Genomic DNA, 23,848 nt, shown 5'->3' on the forward strand with positions numbered 1-23,848 from the left:
GCTGGGTTTTAGCACACTGCCTGAGAGAGAGGCAATGTTTAATGATATTTGTCACACAAAAAGGACAAATTCTATTTTATGCAATTCACACCCCAGAACAAAACTAACATCTCAGACCAAGGACTGACACTCAAGCTTCTGGGCAACCACTAGATAATGATGTGTAAAATTAAAGCCAAATTCATTAAGTTGTTGACTTTGTCCTATTTTGGACCATAGGAAAAAAAAATATGCATGAGCCAAACAGCAGCAACATTTTGTGTTGCTGACTGTAGCCCTTCGGAGTCTCCTGTGCCTCTTTCTCATGTGAGAATCATGTGAAAAGAGAGAAAGAAGGAAGAATATTATGGGGACTGGGATTAAAGATGGTGGATGATTGAAGTGGAAATTAGAAAAACAGAGGACAGCAAATCAATACAGGAAAAAAAAAACTGAAAATTGGTTCTTGGTAAATATCAAAAAAATTGACAAACTTTCAGCTAGATTGACCAGAAAAGAAAGAGCGAAGACTCCAGTTACCAAAAGCAGGAATGAAAGAAGGAATGTCACAACCAACTCTACAGAAATACAGAGTATTTAAAAGGAATACTATGTGGGGTGCCTGGGTGGCTCAGTGGGTTAAGCCCACAGAGTCCCGGGATCAAGCCCCACATCGGGCTCTCTGCTCAGCAGGGAGCCTGCTTCCCCTTCTCTCTCTGCCTGCCTCTCTGCCTACTTGTGATCTCTCTGTCAAATAAATAAATAAAATCTTAAAAAAAAAAAAAATAAAAGGAATACTATGAACAACTGCATGCCAGCAGATTAGAGGCTTAAATGAAAGGCACATATTCCTAGACAGATACAAACCGGCAAAACTGACTTAAAAAACAGAAAATCTGAATAATTTGTAACAAGTAAAGAGACTGAATCAGTAATGTTTGAACTTTAAAAAAGCTCAGGCCCAGATGGCTTTGCCGGTGAATTCTGCCAAACATCCAAAGAATTAATACCAATTCTTCACAAATCCACCCCCCCAAAAAATAGAAGATAAAGGAAAACTTTCCAACTCATTTTATGAGCCTGGTTTATCCTGATAATAAATACATTGCCAAAGAAAGAAAACCACAGACCAATACCTCTAATGAATATAGATGCAAAAGCCTCAACAATATAGTAGCAAAACAAATTTAGCAATACACAGAAAGGTTATTAAACACCAGGACCAAGTGAGATTTATCCCAAATGCAAAAGTGGCTTAACATCTGATAATTACTGTAACACATCAAATCAATGGAATAAAATTTTAAAAACACATGACCATCTCAATAAATGCACAGGGTCTGAATGTAGTCTGCATTCTTATGTTGAAATGCTAACCTTCAAAGATGATGGTATTAGAAGTGGGGCCTTTGTAGGGGGTGCTTAGGTCGTGAGTGTGGGGCCCTCATGAATGGAATTAGTGCCTTAATAAAAGAGGCCAGAGAGTTTTCTATCCCCACTTCCACCATGTGAGGACACAGCTGGAAAGATCCTGCTATGAACGAGGAAGAGAGCCCTCTCCAGCCACCACACTAAATCTGCCAGCACCATTATCTTGGACTGAGAGCCTCCTGAACTTTAAGAAGTAAGTTTCTATTGTTTATCAACTACCCCCTCTATGGTATTTTGTTACAGTGGCCCAAACAAGGCTAAAACAATGCAGAAAAAGCATTTAACAAAATCCAACACCCCTTCATGATACCAAATAAAAATAAAAAAGCAGCACTCAAAAATTAGAAATAAAAGGGAATTTCCTCATAGAGCATCCCATTATAAACACCACAGCTAACATTATCTTAGCAGTAAAAGACTGGATGTTCCGCCCTAAGATAAGGAACAAGCCAAGTACATTCTCTTTTGTCGCTTCTATTCAATACTGTACTAGATGTTCTAACCAGGGCAATAAGGCAAGAAAAAGAAAGAAAAGGCATCCAGATTAGAAAGAAAGAAGAAAAACAATTTCTATTCATATTTTACATTATTTTATACACAGAAAATCCTGAGGTATCCACTAAAAGGTTAGAACTAATGAAGGAGTTCAGCACGATTGGAGGATACAAGATCAATATACAAAAACCAATTATGTTTCTCAGAGAACAAACTAGTGGTTACTAGAGGGGAGGTGAATGGAGATATGGGTAAGATAGATAAAGGGGATTAAGAGATACAAACTTCCAGTTATAAAATAAGTAAGGCACAAAGATGAAAAGTACAGCATAGGGAATACAGTCAATACATTATTTGGTGACAGGTACTGACTACACTTATCATGGTGAGTGCTGAAAAATGTATAGAACTGTCAAATCAATATGTTGTACACCTGAAACTAATAGAACATTGTATGTTAATTATATTCCATTTTGAAAAACGAAACAAAATCAATTGTATCTCTATACACTTGTAACACAACTCAAAATGAAATTATGAAAATGATTCCATTTACAATAGCATCAAAAAAATAAAATATTTAGGAATAAATAAAAATACAAAACATACAATCTGAAAACTATAAAGCACTGCTGAAAGAATTTAAGACCTAAATAAACGGAAAAACATCCATGCTCATGGGTCAGAAGACTTAATATTCAAGATGTTAATTCTAGGCGAGTCTGGGTGGGTTAAAGCCTCTGCCTTCGGCTTGGGTCATGATCCCAGGGTCCTGGGATCGAGCCCCATATCGCAGGCTCTTTGCTTGGCAGGGAGCCTGCTTCCTCCCCTCTCTCTGCCTGCTTCTCTGCCTACTTGTGATCTCTGTCAAATAAATCAATTTTTTTTTTTAATCTTAAAAAAAAAAAAAAAAAAGATGTTAATACTCCCCAAACTGAGGGCACCTGGGTGGCCCAGTCAGTTAGGTGTTTGCCTTTAGCTCAGGTCATGATCCTAGGATCCTGGGATAGAGTCCACATTTGGCTCCCTGCTCAGCAGGGAGTCTGCCATCTCCCTCTCCTTCTGCCTCTCATCCTCCCTTATGCTCTCTTTCAAATAAATAAATAAAATCTTAAAAAAAAAAAAAAAAAAAGTACTCCCCAAACTGAGCTACAGAGTCAATGCACCACCTATTAAAATTCCAGCTGACTTTTTGTAGAGATTGACTCGCTGATCCTAAAATTCTTAAGGAAGTGCAAGGAGACCAGCATAGCCAAAACCATCTGGAAAAGAGCAAAGTCTGAAGACTCACATTTACCAAATTCAAAATTTAACTGTGTACAAAGCTACAGTAATCAAGAGTGTGGTATTGGCAGAAAGGCAGAATCAAGAGAATACAATTTAAATTCCAGAAGTAAACTTACACATTTATGGTCAATTAGTTTTCTGTGAGGGTGCCAAAATAATTCAGTGGGGAAAGAATAATCTTTTCAGCAAATGGTGCTTGAACAACTGGATATCCGCATGCAAAAGAATGAAGTTTTACATATAATGATACATGAAAATTAGCTGTAAATTGATCATAAACCCAAATAGAAGAGCCAAAACAATAAAACTCTTAGAAGAAAAGAAAAAAGTTCATCTTTGTGACCTTGGGTTAGGCAAAACCTTCTTAGATACAATACCGAAAAGAAAATAGAGATAAATAGTACTTCCTCAGAACTAAAAATTTTTGTACTTCATGTGATATCATAAACAAAGTAAAAAGACATCCCACAGAAGGGGAAAAAAATATTTATAAGTCATTTATCTGACAAGGGGCTACTAAGTATCGAGACTATACAAAGAACTTGAACTTCTTAAGGATAAAAAGACTACCCAATTTTTAAATGGGCAAAGGATGCGGAATAGACATTTCTTCAAAGGCGATATGCCAGTGTCAATGAGTACATGAAAAGAGGCTCAATTTCACTCATCACTAGGGAAATCTCAGTCAAAATCACAATGAGATGGGCGCCTGGGTGGCTCAGTGGGTTAAGCCGCTGCCTTCGGCTCAGGTCATGATCTCAGGGTCCTGGGATGGGAGGTCCGCATCGGGCTCTCTGCTGAGCAGGGAGCCTGCTTCCTCCTCTCTCTCTGCCTGCCTCTCTGCCTGCTTGTGATCTCTGTCAAATAAATAAATAAAATCTTAAAAAAAAAAGAAAATCACAATGAGATACCACTTCACACCCACGAGGATGACTAGTGTCCAAAAGAACAGCAAATGTGGAGAAACTGGAACCCTCACGCATGGCCAGTGGGAATGTAAAATGGTGCAGCCAATCTGAAAAATGGTGGGAGGTCTTCAAAAAATCAAACACAGAGTAACCATATGACCCAGCCATTCCTCTCATGGGTACTGACCCAAGAAAAATAAAAACATACATCCCTATGAAAACTTGTACACAAAGGTACATACAGCATTATTCATACAGCCAAAAAGTTCTGCGGGGACAAATATCCATCAACTGGTAAAACAATAAACAGAATCCAGCACACCCAGATAATGGAATACTCTTCAGCTAAAGAAAGGAATGAAGGCCTGATCTGTCCCACAGTGTGGATGAAATCTCACACACATGCTAAGTCCAAAAGGCCACATACTGTAGGATTCCAGTTATAGGAAATGTCCAGTATAGGCAAATCTAAAGAGAGAGCAAGTAGATTAGCAGTCGCCCAGAGTTGGAGGGGTAGAGGGGAAATGGAGAGTGGCTACAGGGTACGGGGTTTCTTTCTGGAGAGGTGAAAATGTTCTGGAATTTGATGCTGGTGCAGGTTGCACAGCCCAGTGAAGACACTAAAAACCACTGAGAGTTATACTTTAATGGGTGAATCGTATGATTAGTGAATTATAGCCGAATAAAGATGTTTGAAAAAAACCTATGTATGTGCTTCATGTAATATATAAAATGAATCCATCATCTATATACTGTTTGATAAGTTAGTTTCTCCAGAGCTTCAGTTTGTTCCCATGTAAACTGTGAATAAAAAACGGGGGGGGGGGGGGGGGAGGAGGCAGGAATTGACCTTATAGAGTTCTTGCAAGAGTAAAGGTATAATACCTAACTCTGTAAGAAGCACTAAGAAGAATTAGCTCTTCTTATCATATATCCACATTACGGAGCATATATAAGCAGTCAGTTTCTTCCTAAAAGGGATCTGTTCAGATTTCATTACAGTTAATAGTGGGGCTTAGGGTCTCCAACCAATGACATTAGCTCAGTGAGCAAGAGATTTCAGAGCTAAACTAGAATTCACATTGGAAGCTCATCATTTCAGGTTTTCCTTTATGTTTCTCCAGTCATGAACTGTACCGAATTAAAAATACCCACCCCTTCAAACTGTAATAGTGACCCTGAGGAGGCAGTAAAAGGCCAAGCCTTGAGTGCAGGCTGTAAAGCCAGACAACAGGCCCACAGACAGGCCCCTGACTTGCCTCAGGTGCAATGCTCAACCTTTCTGTTCTTCAGCACCCAGCACGAAGTAAGTGCCTCATCTACTCCGACCGCCACCTGCAGGCGGGGTGCCCTCCACCAAGAGGCTGCCTTCCATTCTCTCTCCAGAATCCACTCTCATTCCTGTGCATCTCTCAGGCTGCTCTCGTCCTCTGCGGCTGTGACCCAAACTGACTCCCCCACCCTAAGTCCAGCAGGAAACGATATCCATAGGCATAGTTCCCTCAAGGGAGCCTGAGCCTCTAAGGGCCAAGAGGGAGCACGTGAGGGCAGGCTCTAGCTCTTCATCTTGGATGCTGGGCCCCTGGCTCCTGGCAGGCCTCCAGCCAACAGGCACCAACCTGAATGTGCACCCAGGGCCCCACTCAGCCTGCAGCAGATGGGGGTGAGAACCCCAGGGTAGCTCCCTGTCGAGCTCTAAGGACTGCTGCCACCTAGAACACCCTCTTCTTCTTGCCCTGATGGTGTCCCTTCACCTGCCAGCTTCCTCACTGGGGGCTGGCCCTTGAGTTGGGCCTCATCTGCCACCCTCTACCCTACTGGGTCCTGGTTTCCCCCCATCCAAGGTGCACTGACTGACTTGCATACATCCCTTTAAATGTTCACTCATTCTCCCAGCATCCGTAAGAAAGCCAGGAATGTTTAACAGACCTCTCTAGCTAAATGACAAACAACATAACCGTGACACAAATCACTTCCACTGCACCAGCTTCAAGGCCCCACTGAATATTAAAGATAGTAGAGCTGATGTGTCAAGAGGCACTTAATAAAATGCCCCTGCTGAGCCAACGTGGAAAGTGTGAAACAACTGCAGAGTTGGCAAACTCCACACTTCAGCTCTCAGTAAGACCTTGGGATGGGGGTGACTCACGCGCCCGCGGAAACATGCCTATCCTCCTCATCTGGATAAACTTGATTCTGTGCTGCTGTTCCTAGAACAAAATACAATTCTTGCAGCTACCAGTGTGCCCTCTTCCAGTCTCACTCGTGGGATGGGAGGAATGAAGGAATAGACCGCAGAAGCTTACTGGCAAACAAACGGAGTGAAGCAGCTGGTTGTGTTGCTGGGCCGATAGGAATTTTTTGTTTCTAACTCTGCAGCCAGTACGTGTTCCTTGCAGAAAAACTGGGCCATACATAAAAGAAACTGAATGCCCAGGACGATTACAATAATCACAGCAGCAATGAGGATAAGTGGGATCACTCTCATTATGATGTGCCTGCGTTTTCAGATCTGCTCTCTGGCTTATCTTCCATAATTCTGAACTGGAGGGACTCTTATGGAAAAAGCAGCAGAATGGAAGGGTTAAGAATACAGCATCAGGACAGAGCCCAACCTTCTGGGTTCACACCCTGGTTCAGCCAGTGGCTAAGTGTGCAGCTGAGCCTCCCCACCTTATCTGGCTTCCTTATCTATAAAATGGGAATCATGATTGCATTCACTTGGGCACAGGGTGTGAGAATTAAATCTGAAATTGCACGGAAAGCATTCCAGCACAATGCCTGACAAACCGCTAGGCTTTCAGGGCTACTCTCCCTATTTTTACAGATGATAAAACAACTCAGCAAGGGTAGATAACTTGCCCAGGCTCACAATGTTATCAGTATTCGTACTGGCCATTAACCCAACTGCCTGTAAGTCACAGACCTCTGTAGTTGTTTCATAATCAAGAGAATCTTGACAAATATGAAAGCAACAAAATATTTCCTGCCACGTTTTAATGATATCAATGAATAACTTCTGAACCCTGAACCCTGAACTGGTTACAAAATTTGCAGGGTGCAGTGAGAAATGAAAATGCAAGGCAGTGGGGTCACCTGGTGTGGCTCAGTTGGTTAAGGCTCCAACTCTCAGGATTTCAGCTCAGGTCAAATCTCAGAATTGTGAAGTCAAGTCAGGCTCCATGGCTCAGCGGGGAGTCTGCTCAAGATTCTCTCTCTCCCTTTGCCCCCTCCCATGCGGTCTTGCTCTTGCTCATGCTCTCTCAAATAAATCTTTTTTAAAAAAGAACTTCAAAGGATGCCTGGGTGGCTCAGTTGGTTAAGCAGCTGCCTTCGGCTCAGGTCATGATCCCAGCGTCCTGGGATCGAGTCCCACATCGGGCTCCTTGCTTCTCCCTCTGCCTCTGCCTGCCATTCTGTCTGCCTGTGCTCGCTTTCTCCCTCTCTAATAAATAAATAAAAATCTTAAAAAAAAAAAAAAAAAAAGAACTTCAAGATGGTGAAAACAGAGCATTATACCAAGCATACCCCTTGAAGCCAACCCAACCTCTACCCCTTCAATGGCCAAGCTTTAGGATGGAGATTGGGTTATGAGGTCATGACAGTCAAGCTTTCACGGTAAAGATATTCTTTATGATTCATCTGCTTCAACTGCCTCTTACTCAGAAAGGATTGGTATACTATGAAATGATCTATGGGGATAACCGATAACAAAGTCAAAACCAAATAATTAGCAAGTATTAATATTCTTCCTTTGACACACACCCCCAACTTGACAGTATAAGGTGCAAAGAATCAGTTTACTCCAGGAAAATCTACTGCAGAATTGTAATTCTCTGATCACGAATGTCCTTAACATTTTTTAAGAGGCACAGAGAACTTTGAATGAATTACAGCCTACAGGAAAAGGAGAAAATTCATCTATGCCACATTTTAGACTGTAAACCAAGCCTGTGTTCTTATCAAACAAGTTTTTCCTATAAAGAAAACCTACACTGCATTCAAGTTCTTTTCTTCACCCCCGATGAATAGAAAGCCTTCTGTTTCCAGAAATCAGTATTGAAAGAGTGTGTGGCTTAATGGTGGTGACCAACTTCTCTATCAAAAGGTAGTTTAGTTCTGCGACTTTCTTTGTACTTTATCTCAGTATTTCACAAGAAGCTGGGGCAGCAGGGACACTGAGGAAGTGCAGATGCACAACACAGCAGGATTCTCTGGTTGTTTTTCAAGTGTCCAAGGTGAGAACGCTGAGAGCTGAGAGCGAAATGATGGAGGATTCCCTCTGCGCCACATCTAGTAACAGAAAGGGAATGAAATCACCAGGTATACTGGGACACCTAATGGTGAGTCATCTACTCTGGGGGCGTGATCTAATTAAGACCAATGACTCTTTCAATAAAAGTATATTGTGTCTGGACAGAGGATTTAAATGAAAAAAGACCAACTCTTGACTTACAGCAAGTGCCCAGCAGATTTTTTTTTTTGTTAATATAGCAAGAGGCAAGAACACACTCACTTAGCAGTAACGTTATTCACCAAACGGGGTGATGCTGACCTTGCTCAATTTTTGCCAAACAAAAGTGCTTTTTCTTTAAAATTTCTTGACAATTAGCATCGATTTTGAGCCACTCAAAAATCAGGACTTCAAAGTCAACAAGAATTACACCAAATAACTACAAATCCTTATCCTAATGGCAAAGTACATTAGCTTGGAACCTGAGGGCACCAATAACTCCCTGAATTGTTGAGATGCCTTTAAAAGCAGGCTTTCTCCCGCAGAACACTACTGACACTTTGGACCAGATAATTCTCAGTTGTGGAGAGCTGGCCTGCGCACTGGAGAATGGTGACCTGCATTCTTAGCCTCTACTGCTAAGATCCCAGTAGCACCCATTCCCCACTGGTAACAACCAAAACTGTCTCCACGCATTACCATTGGGGGTGGGGAGGTGTGTGTCAAAAATCACCTCCAACTGAGAACCACTGATTTATAGAGATGGCAAGAAATAAAAGACAAGGACTCAAAGCACTGGAGGACAGGAAGGGATTTTAAGGATCCTGTGCCCCCGTGATTCTCAAACTTTGGGATGTATCAGCCTATGAGGGCCAGAAAGGGAAAATGCCTTTCCCAAGGTCACAGAGCGAGTTACAACCTGGACTCCAAACCCAACCAAGCCCTTCCTTACGAAAAGGGCGGGGACGGGGAGGGGCGCGGGGATGAGCGGTGTGTGCCATTTTTACCTCTTTGGGAGAGGGAGGAAAACTTAACTGGTTACTACAGTGTACTCGAGCCAGCCGGCCAGAGTTAAAATCCCGACTTGGCATTTATTAAGTGGGCGACCTTGCATAAGGCACATAACCTCTGAGAGCCTCAGTTTCCTTCTCTGGCAAATGTAATAATAAGAGAGCCTACCTCCCAGGACTGCTGGAAAGGCAAAAAAAAAAAAAAAAAAAAAATATATATATATATATATATATATATATATATATATATATATATATAAAATAAAACGTTCCTAAATCCCTCGGCACAGGGCCTGGCACCCAGTAAGCACTCCGATACATGTCCTTTTATTATTATTGTCGCAGGCTACAGAACTGAAGGGGTCTGCGGGACCCCGAAGGCAGAGGGCTGGAGATGGGCTCTGGAGGACGAAGCGACCCCCGATTCCCCCCTCCCCGCCCCTCGCCACAGGCAGACCCCCGCCCCGCCCCTCACCTGGCCCCGCAGCTCCTTCTCCAGCTGCCGGTAGTCGTTGTTCCAAACCAGGAGGTGCAAGGGGAAGTGGCCGCTGTTGTCGCGGGCCGAGGACATGGCGAGAAGGCCGCAGCCGGGCCCGCACTGCCCGCTTGCCAAGCCTCAGCCCCGGCGGGGTCTCCGGCGCCCGCCCGTCCGGCGGCCGACCAGAGACAGAGAGAGAACCGAGCGGGTGAGCGAGGGGCGCGGTACGCGATGGGGCGGCCTACGGGTCGGGTGCGGGGCGAGCGAGAGGTCGGGGGTCGCGGGCCGGGTCGGGGACGGGGTCGACCGCGCCCACCCCGAGCCCCGCCACGCTCCCGCCCGCGCTGACAGCTCCCGAACCGACTTCTGCAGGCCGAACTGCCCCAAACAGGGGAAGTGCGCGGGCGAACCACCGCGCTCCGCGGCAGGGGGAGACGAGGCCAGGCGCGCAGCCCAGAGTCGGCCCGACCGCACCCACTCCCAACTACACACCGGAAAACACAGTTCAATCTCGAAACAGAGCTAACATTCTCTCCCTTCCCCCAGAATCTCGACACGGACACCTCGGCCTATCCCTCACCAGCCTCTATCCCCCTGCTCCAGCTATCTCATATGGTTCAGTCCACAACTGGGCCTTTTCCATCTGCTCTGGATTCAGGGGGAGGCCGCTGGGGCCTGGACCAAACCATTCCAGTTACTGACTCCCTTGCAGCCTTTTTGGAATTGGGCAGTGCTTCCATGATTGGCCAGAAGCCATTTTGAAAGTGGGCAACACCCAACAATTTTAAAGAGGGACTATTACAAACTCTGCAGAAGTGGCATCGAAGATTTGCCTAACAAGGGGATTGTTCTTCCTTAGGGTTTCTCAACATTGGCACACTGTAAACTCGGTAATTTTCTTTCTGTAAGGGTTGTCCTGTGCTTTCTAGGATGTTGAGCAACATCCTTGGCGTTTCTATCCCCTGGATGCTGTAGCACTTCTTGGCCAAAATGTCTCCAGACACTGCCAAATGTCCCCCCGGGGAGAAAAATCATCCCCAGTTGAGAACCACTTTCTACCAGAACGCCACACCGAGTTAGGATTCAAAGTGACCTACAGTGTGGTTTCCACATATGAGGGGCATTGGTTTTTCATACTAGCCACTCGAGTTTGGGGTTATGGCGAAAAAGACTCACAGAGAATACCCAGACTTGATCAGATTCTGCAAATATTAAGTTCATTCTTTGAGTTTCAACCTCAGACACTACAGCTCTTTGGTTCAGTGAAGAGCCAAGTCAACTTAACAGCTATTCCCCAGCCACAGTTGTCTGCAACTAGACCACACAGCCGGGTGAAGTTATTCAGTGCATCCTGAAAGCATAGCCTCTCCCTCCCCAGCCTGCATGCATCCGATGCCTGCCACAACAGCTGTTCAAGAATCCTGGCCTAATCCGTTCTCCACACGTGTTGAGTCGGCAAGATTTGTGAGTCTGCGGAACAAAGCAGGGTGCAGGAGCACCAGGATATGACCCAGAGGCCCTCGCTGTGGAATGTGTGGGAATTATTCCCGTCATTGCTACACCACACATTTATCAAAATGGAGAGGAAGACCAACATCCAGAGCCTCTGAGACCTCTTCCAGGACGTCCTATCTTTCCAGAAGCCTTATACAACTTAATCTTTCTTTTCATCATTCAATGCTTATTTTACATATCTCTTATTCATGAGTTGAAGAACTCCACAATGGCAGCATAACAGAGTATCTAAAGTCAAAATAGTGCCTGGCCCTTAATGGGCATCCAGTATTTCCCAAATGCAGATCATGACTGCATTTACATGTAATACATACAATAAGTATTCACAGTATTAGGGTGGCATCTCTTCTCTCATTCACACTGATTAAACTCATCTCATTGTGTTTGTTTCACAGTATCCTATAGATTACTGTAGGTCATCTATTCTTATTCTCAAAAACAAAAAGTTGTGATTAGAAACTAGTAGTAATACTAAATACCAAGAATAGCAGGAGCTACTATTATTGAGTGCTTACAATGAGCAGGCACACCACATTTTTCCGTAAATTATTCCATTTGTCCTTTGCCAGATAGTAAATATTTAGCTCCGTTGGCCATATATGAGTTCTGTCAGATATTTTTCATCGACTTCCTCTTCTTTTTCTTCTTTACAATCCTTTAAAAATGTTTTTTAAAAAATTATTCTTGTGGAGGCCGATAAAAATCAAGGCCATCCCACCTCAGGTTTAGACTTAGCATAGGTACATCTATCTTAGCTCTGGCAGCCATCTCACATCCCTGTGGCCAAGGGTTGAATTTTCCCCTACTTTGCTTTAGTTCCAGAGACCCCCCCCCCACCCTGTTTTAGTAAGCCCCACCCTACTTTTTAGTTCCAGAGACCCCCCCCCACCCTACTTTAGTTCCAGGAAGCCCCACCCTGCTTTAGTTCCAGAGACCCCCATCCTGCTTAGGTTCCAGAAACCCCCACCCTGCTTTAGTAACAGGAACCCATAAACAGCCCTGCCTTCACTAAGCTCTGGGTCCAAGTCCCTACTCCGCTGTGCCCGTTATACTTGGGCCCAAGCTTAAGCTTGTCAAATAAATCCTTGTGTGATTGCATCCGTGCTTGGCTCCTTGGTGTTCTCTCAGAGACGAAAACTCAGGCATAACATTCTTATGTAGCAAGACTTGCCAAAAAAACAAAAAGCGTGCACTAGAGGTAAAAAACACATCAGCTCCATTTTGCATATGAGATAAAACTGCAGCCAAAGAAACACCTAGTGTTGGTTATTTTACGTATCTTGTTGTAGATCTACCACAATAGAATGTAAGCGCCATGAGAACAGGAAATTTTCTTTGCCTACTGTCATGTCTTCTGCGCCTGGAACAGTATGTGGAACAGAGCACATGCTCAGTAAGTATTTGCTGAATAAGTGAATGAACTTGACCAGTTATACTAAGTGACTTGACTATTGATGGCCTCGGGAAACATGTGGCTGCAGAACACTGGCCACGAGATTTTTGCTGCTTCTCCTGGTATTAATCAGTGCTGGGACTTCCAAAGAGAGAGAAACTCAAACTGAAGAAAATATATAGGCAGGGCAGACGATGTTCAGGCACATATCTGCCCTCATTCAAGATGGCGACAAAGCAGCGTGCCCTTTCCGGTCACATGATTTGCCCCTCGGCGAAGGGCGCCTCCCCGCGCGTGCGTGCTGCGACGCGGCTGCGAGGCGCTGAGGAGAGAGGCGCCACCGCCAGCGCCGCCGTGGGGACCCGTTAGAGCGGAAGCGCCTCCGTTGCAACCTTTGCTGTCCCGGGGACCCTGATTCCTGGCAGGTGGGAGGCGGGAGCCATGTCGAAGCGGCTTCGGAGCAGCGAGGTGTGCGCTGACTGCAGCGGGCCGGGTGAGTCGCACCGGCCGGGCCCGCTTCCCTCAGTTCTGCTCGATGGGACCCCTGCCCCGGGGCCGCCCCCTGGGTCGGGCGGGTCCCGGCGTCCGAACCCCACACCCCGGGTCCCAAAGAGGAGCCACCGGCACGGCCTCCGGGCGGGACCCGTCCGGGGCCTGTCAAAGCCGGGCGGGCTAGGGACCCGCCGCCCTCCTTCCCCTTCCTCCCCTCCCTCCCTTCTCTCTCGTCTCATCCCCTTTCCTCTCCTCTGTCCCAGGCCGGGCGGGGAGGCTGCGGGGTCGAGGCTGCTTCCCCAACAGGAAGGGGCTTGGGCAATCCACAGGAAGGCCAATTACAGAAGTAAAATGCGAGCGTTCTCCCGGCTGCGGCCCCCAGAGGCTGCAGGTGTTCCCCCAGCTCCCCGCGCAGCCCCCCGGACCCTGCCCCGCGAGGGGCCCCTGTCTGGGGTGGGTGCGCTCGCCGCTTCCGTCTACTGATACTCTGCATAGGACCCCCGTATTTCTCTATTCTAAGAGCCCGTCTCCCGCTCCATCTCCACCGGGGAGAATCTCCATAAGGTCCGGGTCTTGCAGACACAACCAGCGCTTGGGAGGCAATACCGGTCTCGAGTTTTGGGGTCTTAAGGGCCTGGGTTCAAGCTAGCTTTTGTCTCTGGGTGACCTTGGACCGGTGATTTCATGTAGCCCAGCCTTAATTTCCTCATTTTTCCGATGGTGATAATTGGGAGACCCACATTCAGTGGTAAGGAAGAGTTGATGAATATTCTTAGGATCATCTCATCTAAGTTTTTTTCTTTTCTGTATTGCGCTGTTTAGTACAGAACCTTTGCTGTCTCTTAAAGCTGGAGTTGAGGTTCTAAATCATACATTAATTACAACCTACAAAACAAAATGATTGGCAACAGACACATTTGGGCATTCAGGCAGGATAGACATTGGTGTGTTGAAAGGTCAGAACCGTTCTTCCCTTGCCTAAGGGATTTAGCTTTTTCATATTTAGAGTTCAGATCCCTCTTAGCAACTGAAACCAAATTGACAGGTCTCCGTGCTGTTCTTGGTGCTTGGATTAACCTGCTTTGAAATTTGAAGCAATTCAAAGGTAAGATGGCTTCTTTGGTTACAATAAAGTCCAATTAACCATCATAATTAAATCATTGAACACCAGTGTTTCTGCAACTGTCCCAAACTTCATCTTGTTGTGTGGCAGTGGAGACTGATTTTACATAGTACTGTGATAAGTCAGACCTTGTGTGGTTCCTTTATGGTCTGTGTAGTGCAAGTAGGTTACCAGTTTCTTTTGCAGATGGGGAAGGGGGTAGAGGAGTTGAAAAAGAGGACCTCAAGTCATTGTGGGTTATACAGACTCCATCGTATTCTCTGAAAATGTTATTTGTTCCACTTCCTTATTTTCTTACTTGTTTGGGTTTTTTTTAATTTTTTTTTTAAGATTTTATTTATTTATTTATTTGACAGAGAGAAATCACAAGTAGATGGAGAGGCAGACAGAGAGAGAGGGAAGCAGGCTCCCCGCTGAGCAGAGAGCCCGACACCGGACTCGATCCCAGGACTCTGGGATCATGACCGGAGCCAAAGGCAGCGGCTCAACCCACTGAGCCACCCAGGCGCCCCTTCTTACTTGTTTTTAGTTGAACTTTCTGTGATGTGTTTCATTCACATGAGTCTAGCTTCAGACTTCCTCTTGGAATGTGTATTCTTTACTCATTAGGTGATAGGGAACAAAGGAAAGCTGCTTCTCCATTGCTGCACTAATGACTGTCTTGCCCTTCTGCAGCATTTTGTGCATATTTCAGAACATTTTTTCTTCCATTGTATCATTTTCGTTGTAGTCTCAAATGCCTAATCTACAGAGACTTGAGTCACTTCCTTCCTGTTTTGAATATAATTAGGCTACCTTGAAATGTTGTGTGAACTTGAGCAGCTAGGAATTTGTGCTGCCTTTTCTGCAGACCCCTAATCAAGAGAGTTGCCTCTTTCTTGAAGGGGTCCCTTTAAAGATTCTGTTGACTGCTGAGGCCTTCTCCCCAGAAAATGCACATGTAGTCACTCTTTCATGCAGAACTCAATTTCTTAATGGGGTCACATATATTTCTGAGGTCCATTTGTGGTGTTCCTGGGGCGGAACTCTCCATGGTGGAGTCTGGGGAAGAAGCCCCAGCATAAAACAGTTTACCTTTAGGCAAAGGTTTCACCCAGCCTCATTCATATGAACTCGATTTTGATTTTGCTGTGCTGTGAATGTTCTAATACTTTTTCCATGGGACTCTGATCCATGATGTTAAAGTGATGAATTGAGAACCTTGCTTAATGTGTATTAAATCCTTGTTGTCTTACTCCTATTTAATTTTCTCCAGGAACACTGTGAATCCTCTGAATGATATGTGAAAACAAAAGCTTCAAAATAGTCTTTTTATTTTTTTTAAGTATTAGTACCAAACTACAAAAAGCTGTGTTCTTTTTTTTTTTTTAGATTTTATTTTTCTATTTGACAGACAGAGATCACAAGGAGGCAGAGAGGCAGGCAGAGATTGGGAGAGGAAGCAGGCTCCCCGCTGAGCAGAGAGCCCTACGTGGGGCTGGATGACAGGAAGCTGGGATCATGACCTGTGCCGAAGGCAGAGGCTTAACCCAATAAGCAACCCAGGCGCCCCCCAAAAAACGGTGTTCTTATGTATCTTTGTAGGGATCTTTGCTCTTGACATTTTCAGTCTTTGCATTTCAGAATAGTATAGTAGTACTGACAGAATTATACTTCATTGATTTGTTTTTGTTTTATTTCACGGCAAACCTTTTACCATGATCACATCTCAGCAAATATATTTTTTTAAATGGCGACATTAATGAATCTCTCTTTAATGAATCTAGTTCATTTTAAATGTTTTGTTTTATTTTATTTTGCGAGAGAGCGCAAGTGTGCACCCGTGCACACTCCAACACATGCACAGAGAGGAGCAGAGGGAAGGAGAGGGAGGGAGAGACTCCCAGGTAGACTCTGTGCTCAGGTGGAGCCTGATCTCACGACCCTGAGATCATGACCTGAGCCGAAATCAAGAGTCGGTCCCTAAGCCGACTGAACCACCCAGGTGCCCCAAATCTAGTTCATTTTAAATAGTTTGTTCTCGGAGCTCAACTATCTGAAAACTCCATTTGAGATTTTTCACTATAGTAATAGTGTTCACCTGAAACAGTCGAAGTCTTAAGTATTGACAATCAAAACTTTTTCCAGTTGTCAGGAATCTCAGCGCTTCTTGAAAATACCTGAATAGGGGCGCCTGGGTGGCTCAGTGGTTAAGCCGCTGCCTTCGGCTCAGGTCATGGTCTCAGGGTCCTGGGATCGAGTCCCGCATCGGGCTCTCTGCTCGGCAGGGAGCCTGCTTCCTCCTCTCTCTCTCTGCCTGCCTCTCTACCTACTTGTGATTTCTCTCTGTCAAATAAATAAATAAAATCTTTAAAAAAAAAAAAAAAAGAAAAAGAAAATACCTGAATGGTACTTCGAAAATAATTTGTAAAAGTTTTAACAGCTGACATTACTGAGTACTTACTATATGCAGAGAACTTTACCCTTTATATGCCCCCTACTCTAAGGTGTGCTGTTATTCCCATTCAACCCATGGTGAGGATGCTCAAAAAAATAACTTATCTGAGATCATTAGAAGTGGCAGAGTTGCAGTTCCAACCCTGGACTGCTTGTCTCCAGAGCCACCCTCGCAGCCACCACACCTTGTGACTCCCAGGATTTGTCTCTGATTTCATTATATGGTTGGAAAGGATTTGAATAAACTGTTAAAAATGGCAAAGATGGTGTAGATGCATTTTAGAGATTTTTGTGGACGTTGAAGAATTTCTAAATATAACTCTTAGACCAGGCAGCTTGAGTGGCACCTTTTGTCACCCCATTGTGAGTCTGACAAAATGTAGAAAGTCTTTTTTTGTCTGGGGTTTCTAAGTGTATGTGTTCAGTTTACTTGCCCCGTGTGGATTATTCTCACTCCTTACCAAGTGCAAATTATTCCTCATCTCAAAGGATGTCTGCTGAAGCTCCGTAGGACTTCATGGGAAAGAAGTATTGTACACACACACACCAAAAATGTTACTCACTTTTATTTTACACCTTTGCCCCTTTAAAGCAGCTCTTATTCCAGCTTCTGTTCTTTCAGAGCAGTTGCAAGATGGAACTCAGCAGTTTATTTGAAACGACTAATGGATGTCATAGAATATTTTCTAGCAGAGAAGGCCAGGTTCCTCAGTGTGTCCTGCGAACCACCATAGCCACCCAGTGTTACTGTGTTGCTTGCAGCTTTCTGCCAGGCCTTGAGCCGTGCACAAGTATGGCAGTAGATCAGGGTAGCAGTCTCTTCAGCATTTAGTTCAGATAACAGTCTGGATTATTCATTGACATGGCTGTGTTACTTGCTGTTTGTGGAGGTTGGTTTGAAATGACTCATCCGTCCTCTCCCAGTTTGCTTCTCTTATGTTGAATGAAGGAGCAGGCATCTGAGACAGTAGATCACATTAGGGCTACAGACTGTGGCCCTACTCCAGAAAGGAGACAACTGCTTATTTAGGGCTTCAGCACATGTGTTTAATCTCAATCAGTGTGGTACCCAGTCAGCCAAGAAAGGTGGTATCATCAGACAGGCTCACCAGCTCGGCATGTTGACTAGCATAATAAGACAACAGGAATGTCTTATTTTTCTGGAAAACCAAACCTCAGTTGTTGTTGGCCATCTGTCAGTATAGCAGCCACCTGGTATCCTCGACACTGAGATGTCATTCTTCTTTCCAGATCCTTCCTGGGCATCAGTAAATAGGGGAACTTTTATATGTGACGAGTGCTGCAGTGTCCATCGGAGCCTAGGGCGCCACATCTCGCAAGTAAGGCATCTTAAACACACACCGTGGCCTCCCACGTTGCTGCAGGTAAACAGTAAGAATTCTCATGGTTTGTAATTTGAGCTTGTAGGGTTCATGGTTTTAGCAACTAAATTCCCCTACTACACTTAAATCTTACAAAAACGTTTGAGTTGTAACTGAATAGAGGTGCTATGCCTATTAGTGCTGTATGTGAGAACTTAATTCCTCATTTAAGATTTTTTTTTCCCCTTCTAAGAAATAAATTTTGTCTCAAAAACTCAATTATAGATAGAAAAATAATTGTTAAAATTTCCTGGTAATATTTCACGGCTGACTTTCTGGACTGTAACCAGAAATTGTTTTCTTTCTTTTTTTTTTTTTTTTTAAAGATTTTATTTATTTATTTGACAGAGAGAGATCACAAGTAGGCAGAGAGGCAGGCAGAGAGAGAGAGGAGGAAGCAGGCTCCCCGCTGAGCAGAGAGCCCGATGCGGGACTCGATCTCAGGACCCTGAGATCATGACCTGAGCCGAAGCAGCGGCTTAACCCACTGAGCCACCCAGGCGCCCCAGAAATTGTTTTCAAATGGTCCATCTTTTTCATACACCACAATGTTTCTGAAAGCTGCAGTCTCGGAAAATTTTCCTTATGTTTCCTGCTTTGATGGAAGCATGGACTGAGACTCCTCAGAAATCTCTGAAACGTCTGATTTAAGTCTTCTTGAAATTCTTGTTACAATTTAGACACCAAATTGGGTTGACATGTTTCAATAGAATGCCTGACACCCTGGTAAGTGTCAAGTGAGCTCTTTGTTTTCTTTGGGGTTGGATGTCATGTCATCTTTACTTCTATTTTGGGGTGCATTCTTCAATGGAATGCAAGAAGGAACTATTCTTCAAGTTCTGTTTGGAAGTCAGAATTAAGCATGTGTTTCGCTTTCATTTGTCCTGAGTACATATTTTACTAAACCTGTGGCAGCTGCTCAACATGTCCCTTAAACATGCCTATATAAACCAACAGACCAGAACAAGTGGGTTTGGGTCTCTGATGTGACACTTGTCTCCACCAGTGCAAAAAAAAAAACAGATGGGGCAGTGTCAGGAGTCATGCTTTGAAATGAAATTGGGAAGTATGATTTATTAATAACTCGTGCTTAGAAGTTTCTAACAGCTTCTTCTCATGTGAAAGTGGGTGTCTATTGCTCTCAGGTCTTTGTTTAGAGATTTCATTATAGGGCCTGAAGAAAGTCCAGAGATGAATAGTTTAAAATGCCAGGGTTGACCCTAAAAGAACAATTCAGGGGCTCCTGGGTGGCTCAGTTGGTTAAGCAACTGCCTTCAGCTCAGTTCACGATCCCAGAGTTCCGAGATCAAGTCCCACATTGGGCTCCCAGCTCCACGGGGAGTCTGCTTCTCCCTCTGACCTTCTCATCTCTCATGCTGTCTTTCACTGTTTCTCTCTCAAAGAAATAAAATCTTTAAAAAAAAAAAAAAAAAAAAAAAAAAAAACCACAATTCCGAAAGGATGGCACATGAACGACCAGTGGTACTCAAGACAAATGTAGGTAATACTCAAATATTTATTTTAATGGTTGCATTAGTTTAATGTTTATAGGAAAATTTAACTAGCACACCAAGCCATAATTGCTAGTAAAAGTTTTTTTTAAATGAGTGGATTAAAGGAAAATCTTAGACAGAAGGTCTAGACAGTACGTGGGTTGTTAAGAATCTTAAAAACTGTATTTGAATGATCATTGCCCCAAAGTGTCAAAGTGCTCTTCATAATATGTAAGAACAATTTAATCAAACGCTTTTAGATACTTAGCCATCCTCCTGGTCAGACCTGAATACTGCATATAGGGGTTATCCTTCTCTTTCTGGAATCAGAAAGCAATGATTTGTAGGACATCCCCGTCATGCTGATGTTTGCAGTAGGGCTTGGTTTTCCCAGCTCAGTCACTACAATTTCCAGTGAATATTTGTGGAAATACATTAAAATATGATTTTATACTATTTGGTTTTAGATGGTTGAAACCTTGTATAATAATGGTGCTAATTCTATATGGGAGCATTCTTTGCTGGACCCTGCCTCTATTATGAGCGGAAGACGTAAAGCTAATCCACAGGATAAAGTACAGTGAGTGGAATGTTTATCAATACTCTTATTTCTTCATAACCCCTGGGGATCACAAAAAGGAGTGCAGCTACTTTGGACCAGCCTCCACCAACGGCAGCACAGGAGGTGGTTACACTCCAGTTGTGCATGGAGCTCTTTGCTATTAGAAATGGAGAACAAGCCCCCCGCACAGAACCATCTCTTTTGCATGGTTGCACGGCATGAGTCAGTGGCTTCTCCAGTTTGAAACTAAAGCTTGGGGGCTGTTAATGTAATCAGACTTAAGCTTAGGTGCTCAGACAAGAGGCAGTCAGACCAGAGATCTAGGTTCTGGGCTCCAGTCTGCCTGATGCCTTTACCTGTATGATGGGATGTAACAGCTGCTTCCTCACAAGGCTGCTAGGTCAATTAAGAAAATTACAAAGAAAAAAGAGAGGCTCTGAAAAGCAAATACTCTGCAATCCTGGCCATTAGAATGACTAATTGACATTTTGAGGCTTCAGGTTTTAAACTCCTGCTGGAACTTACTTCACTATTGTTCCTTTTCTTCTCAAGTAGGGGATGCGGGTCACTTCCTTTTCCTTTTACAACCTAAAGAATGGGGAATGTTACATCTGAGCTGTGAGTGAGCTGTTTTTTTCCCTCCCCTGCAAACCAGTCCTAATAAAGCAGAATTCATCAGAGCCAAGTATCAGATGTTAGCATTCGTACATCGCTTGCCTTGCCGGGATGATGACAGCGTGACTGCCAAAGACCTTAGCAAGGTGGGTCATACCTTTTAAAATCCCTAAAATTGCTGGATGAAATGTTATATTGTTTTGTTGGAAAAAACTTAAAGAGGGGGTGCCTGGGTGGCTCAGTCATTGAGCATCTGCCTTCAGCTCAGGTCATGATCCCAAGGTCCTGAGGCCGAGCTCTGTGTTAGGCTCTTGCTCAGTGGGAAGCCTGTTTCTCCCTCTTCTACTCCCCCTGTTTGTGTTTCCTCTCTCGCTGTCTCTCTGTCAAGTAAATGAATAAAATCTTAAAAAAAAAAAAAAAAAAAAAAAAACTAAACAAAACAGGAAAAACAAGAAAGCAAGAAACTTAAAGAGGAGGAAAAGAAAAAACAAAAAACTTTCTGTATTCTAAATAATTAATAACAGCCCTTTTTGCAGTTGGTTTCATCTTTAATTTTAGTTCAAGTGGCAGCCATTCATGTTAGTGGAAGTACAAGGGCAAAGAGGAAAAAATAAGTATGTATCTAGAAAATGATTTGCATTTTTTCATATGTTTTAAAATTATACTTCTCTAAGTTTTTTGTTTAACTTTGAAGTAGGAACCATCCTTGAGTTTGTTTCTAGAAGGGACTAGAAAGTTCAAGGGACTTCTTTAGGTTTCTGGACTGCATACTGAGTAGGATCTTCAGGAAGCAGGATGACTCAAAGCTGTAGTGCTTGGGATTCTTTATTATACTTGTAAAATGAGTAGATGGCTTTCTTTATGTGGGCCTTCGCATATTTTTGAGAAATGCCATGAGAAATATGCATTTTTTTTTTTCAAAGCACTGCTCTTAGGAAACGTTCACACAGAGTGTGGGTGCTCACAATCAGAATTTTAAACTTTGCACAGAATATATATAACTGTTACTTTTGCTTATTAATAAGGCTTGGCATGGGTTTTTTACCACAACTTTAAAATATTAAATACATTAATTTTAAAAATAAGATGTGGCTATAGATGCTGGAGTAGATTTCTGCATTCTTACAATAATGGTTATTACATTTTGGACAATTCTAGGTTAGACCTGAAGGAAAGCAACTCATCTTCTGCATGTGTAAGAGCTTTTATGCAGTGGTACAGAATTTGGTATACTCAGGCCCATTTCCCACCCAGAAAGACTTTAAGTATTATATACAAGGCCAAGAATGGTGTTGTGGTGAGGGTGTGCTATAGGGCAGAATCCTGTAGCTTACACAGTGTAGGAAATGCAGCCCTAACATCCTAGGTTCAGTAGTAAAAGCAAATAATAATGATGTTTATAATGACAGCAGCAGTAGTCTTTGAGCATTTCCTGTGTAATAGGCTCCATGCTAAGCACTCCGTTATATCGTCAACTTCTAACCTTGTGAATATGTGGCATTTTTATCACCATTTTAGAGCTGAAAAAACTAAGGTTCAGAATGCTTAAAGAACTTCCACAAGGTCACGTAACTTGAACGGTGTATGGTTTGAATTTCAAGTCTTTGAGACTGCAGAGTTTACCCTCCTTCTCCTACCACCTCTCACTTCAGGTCTGGTTGTGCCACCTAGACAAATCATGCTTCTGGGCAGATCGGCCCTCCCAGCCCTCGTTCCCTTCTCAGTAAAGTAGGCATGGCCCCTCTTTAGATCCCGGGTAGTTGTGAGCAGCAAGGGAGAAGTGCTGCTTCCACCTTACTGAGCTAAATCAAGATTAGTTATTACTAATATAATGTATATTAAAATGATCTGCCAGCTGCTCTGGTATACGAGTCTTTATACTTGTAACAAAAATTTTTTTGGTTTGTGTTTTTTAGCAACTCCACTCAAGTGTGAGAACGGGGAATCTCGAAACCTGTTTGAGGCTGTTATCTTTAGGAGCACAAGCCAACTTCTTTCACCCTGTGAGAAAAGCATGAAATGATTCAGATATTAAATTGAAACTAAGTGGGTTGTGTTTGTGTAGCCTTTGGTTTTATTAATTTGCTTGTTTGTCTACTTTTTATTAATATTTCTCAGGAAAAAGGAAATACCCCACTCCACGTCGCCTCCAAAGCAGGGCAGATTTTACAGGCGGAATTATTGGCAGTATATGGAGCAGACCCAGGCACACAGGATTCTAGTGGAAAAACTCCTGTGGATTATGCAAGGTGAGAGACCTAGATTCTTGTCACTGCCTTGGTTAGGGATTATTTATGTTGGGTATGATCCATTGCTAGGTGGCTAAATTGTGTATGATTAACATTTAACCCCTTTAAGTTAAGGATTTACATCCTGCCATTTTGCCGATGAAGACATTTCGGATACATATGAGCTCAGAGCCTGGCAAAGTCAGAGGAGGTAGAACCATTAACGAGTGTGCTTAGCTTCCAGTGTTTCACATGACTTCTAACGCAGTGGTATTTGAGCCATGGGCAGGTATCAAGAATTGCAAAACCCACTCCCCAGTTTCTTAATACATTTAGTCATTGCTTGAACTTAAAAACAGATCTGTGCAGATAGGTAGCTGATTAAACAAGTAATAGTAAAATGTTAATTGTGGGTTTTAGGTAGCAGATGTCTGGGTGCTTGCCATAAAATCCTTTAAAGTTTCTTCTTGGTTTAAAAACTTTGTAAAATGCTGGAAAAATTAATCCATAAGTTAGTCTTGAATATCATTTAAATGATAGAAGATGGTTCATCTTTCCTTCTTTTTCCAAATTAACTTTTTATCAACTGCAAAGTGCTCTATTCTGTTCTGCAGAAGATAAAATGGGTAAAATGCCAAAACTGTGCCATCCCAGAATTTCTTCTTCTTCTCTCATGGAGGAGATGATTCATAAAGGCATAAAAGAGTTAAAAGAAACAAGATAATGTGGAATTAATTGCCAGAATCGGTAACTGGTCTTAAAAGGCATATGTAAGGTTTCTTCATTA

At 43.4% G+C, this 23,848-nt stretch overlaps 2 protein-coding genes across 14 annotated transcripts in view; one reads left to right on the forward strand and one right to left on the reverse strand.

Moving 5' to 3' along the window:
* ANKRD13A (ankyrin repeat domain 13A) overlaps positions 1-10,203 on the reverse strand; it is a 32,872-nt gene extending 22,669 nt beyond the window's left edge. Inside the window, exons 1-2 of one of the 2 annotated variants that reach the window (XM_059139008.1) lie at positions 9,820-10,202; positions 8,095-8,393 (exon numbers count right to left, since the gene is read on the reverse strand). Coding sequence is in view for 1 of the 2 variants with exons in the window: in XM_059139007.1 (XP_058994990.1) it covers positions 9,820-9,915 (96 nt within the window). In the remaining variant the exon portion in view is untranslated. Of the gene's footprint in view, positions 1-8,094; positions 8,394-9,819 lie in introns of both variants that reach the window. The other variant, XM_059139007.1, reaches the window with a different exon arrangement.
* A 2,816-nt stretch (positions 10,204-13,019) lies between these two features.
* GIT2 (GIT ArfGAP 2) overlaps positions 13,020-23,848 on the forward strand; it is a 51,493-nt gene continuing 40,664 nt past the window's right edge. For 11 of the 12 annotated variants that reach the window (XM_059140901.1, XM_059140903.1, XM_059140908.1 and 8 more), the window contains exons 1-6: positions 13,020-13,223; positions 18,033-18,166; positions 20,124-20,236; positions 20,874-20,979; positions 22,750-22,836; positions 22,952-23,082. In XM_059140901.1, coding sequence (XP_058996884.1) covers positions 13,172-13,223; positions 18,033-18,166; positions 20,124-20,236; positions 20,874-20,979; positions 22,750-22,836; positions 22,952-23,082 — 623 coding nt within the window. In that variant the 5' untranslated portion in view covers positions 13,020-13,171. Of the gene's footprint in view, positions 13,224-14,267; positions 14,328-18,032; positions 18,167-20,123; positions 20,237-20,873; positions 20,980-22,749; positions 22,837-22,951; positions 23,083-23,848 lie in introns of all 12 variants that reach the window. The other variant, XM_059140906.1, reaches the window with a different exon arrangement.

Source organism: Mustela lutreola, chromosome 11 (assembly GCF_030435805.1).
Source record: "Mustela lutreola isolate mMusLut2 chromosome 11, mMusLut2.pri, whole genome shotgun sequence".
NCBI lineage: Eukaryota > Metazoa > Chordata > Mammalia > Carnivora > Mustelidae > Mustela > Mustela lutreola.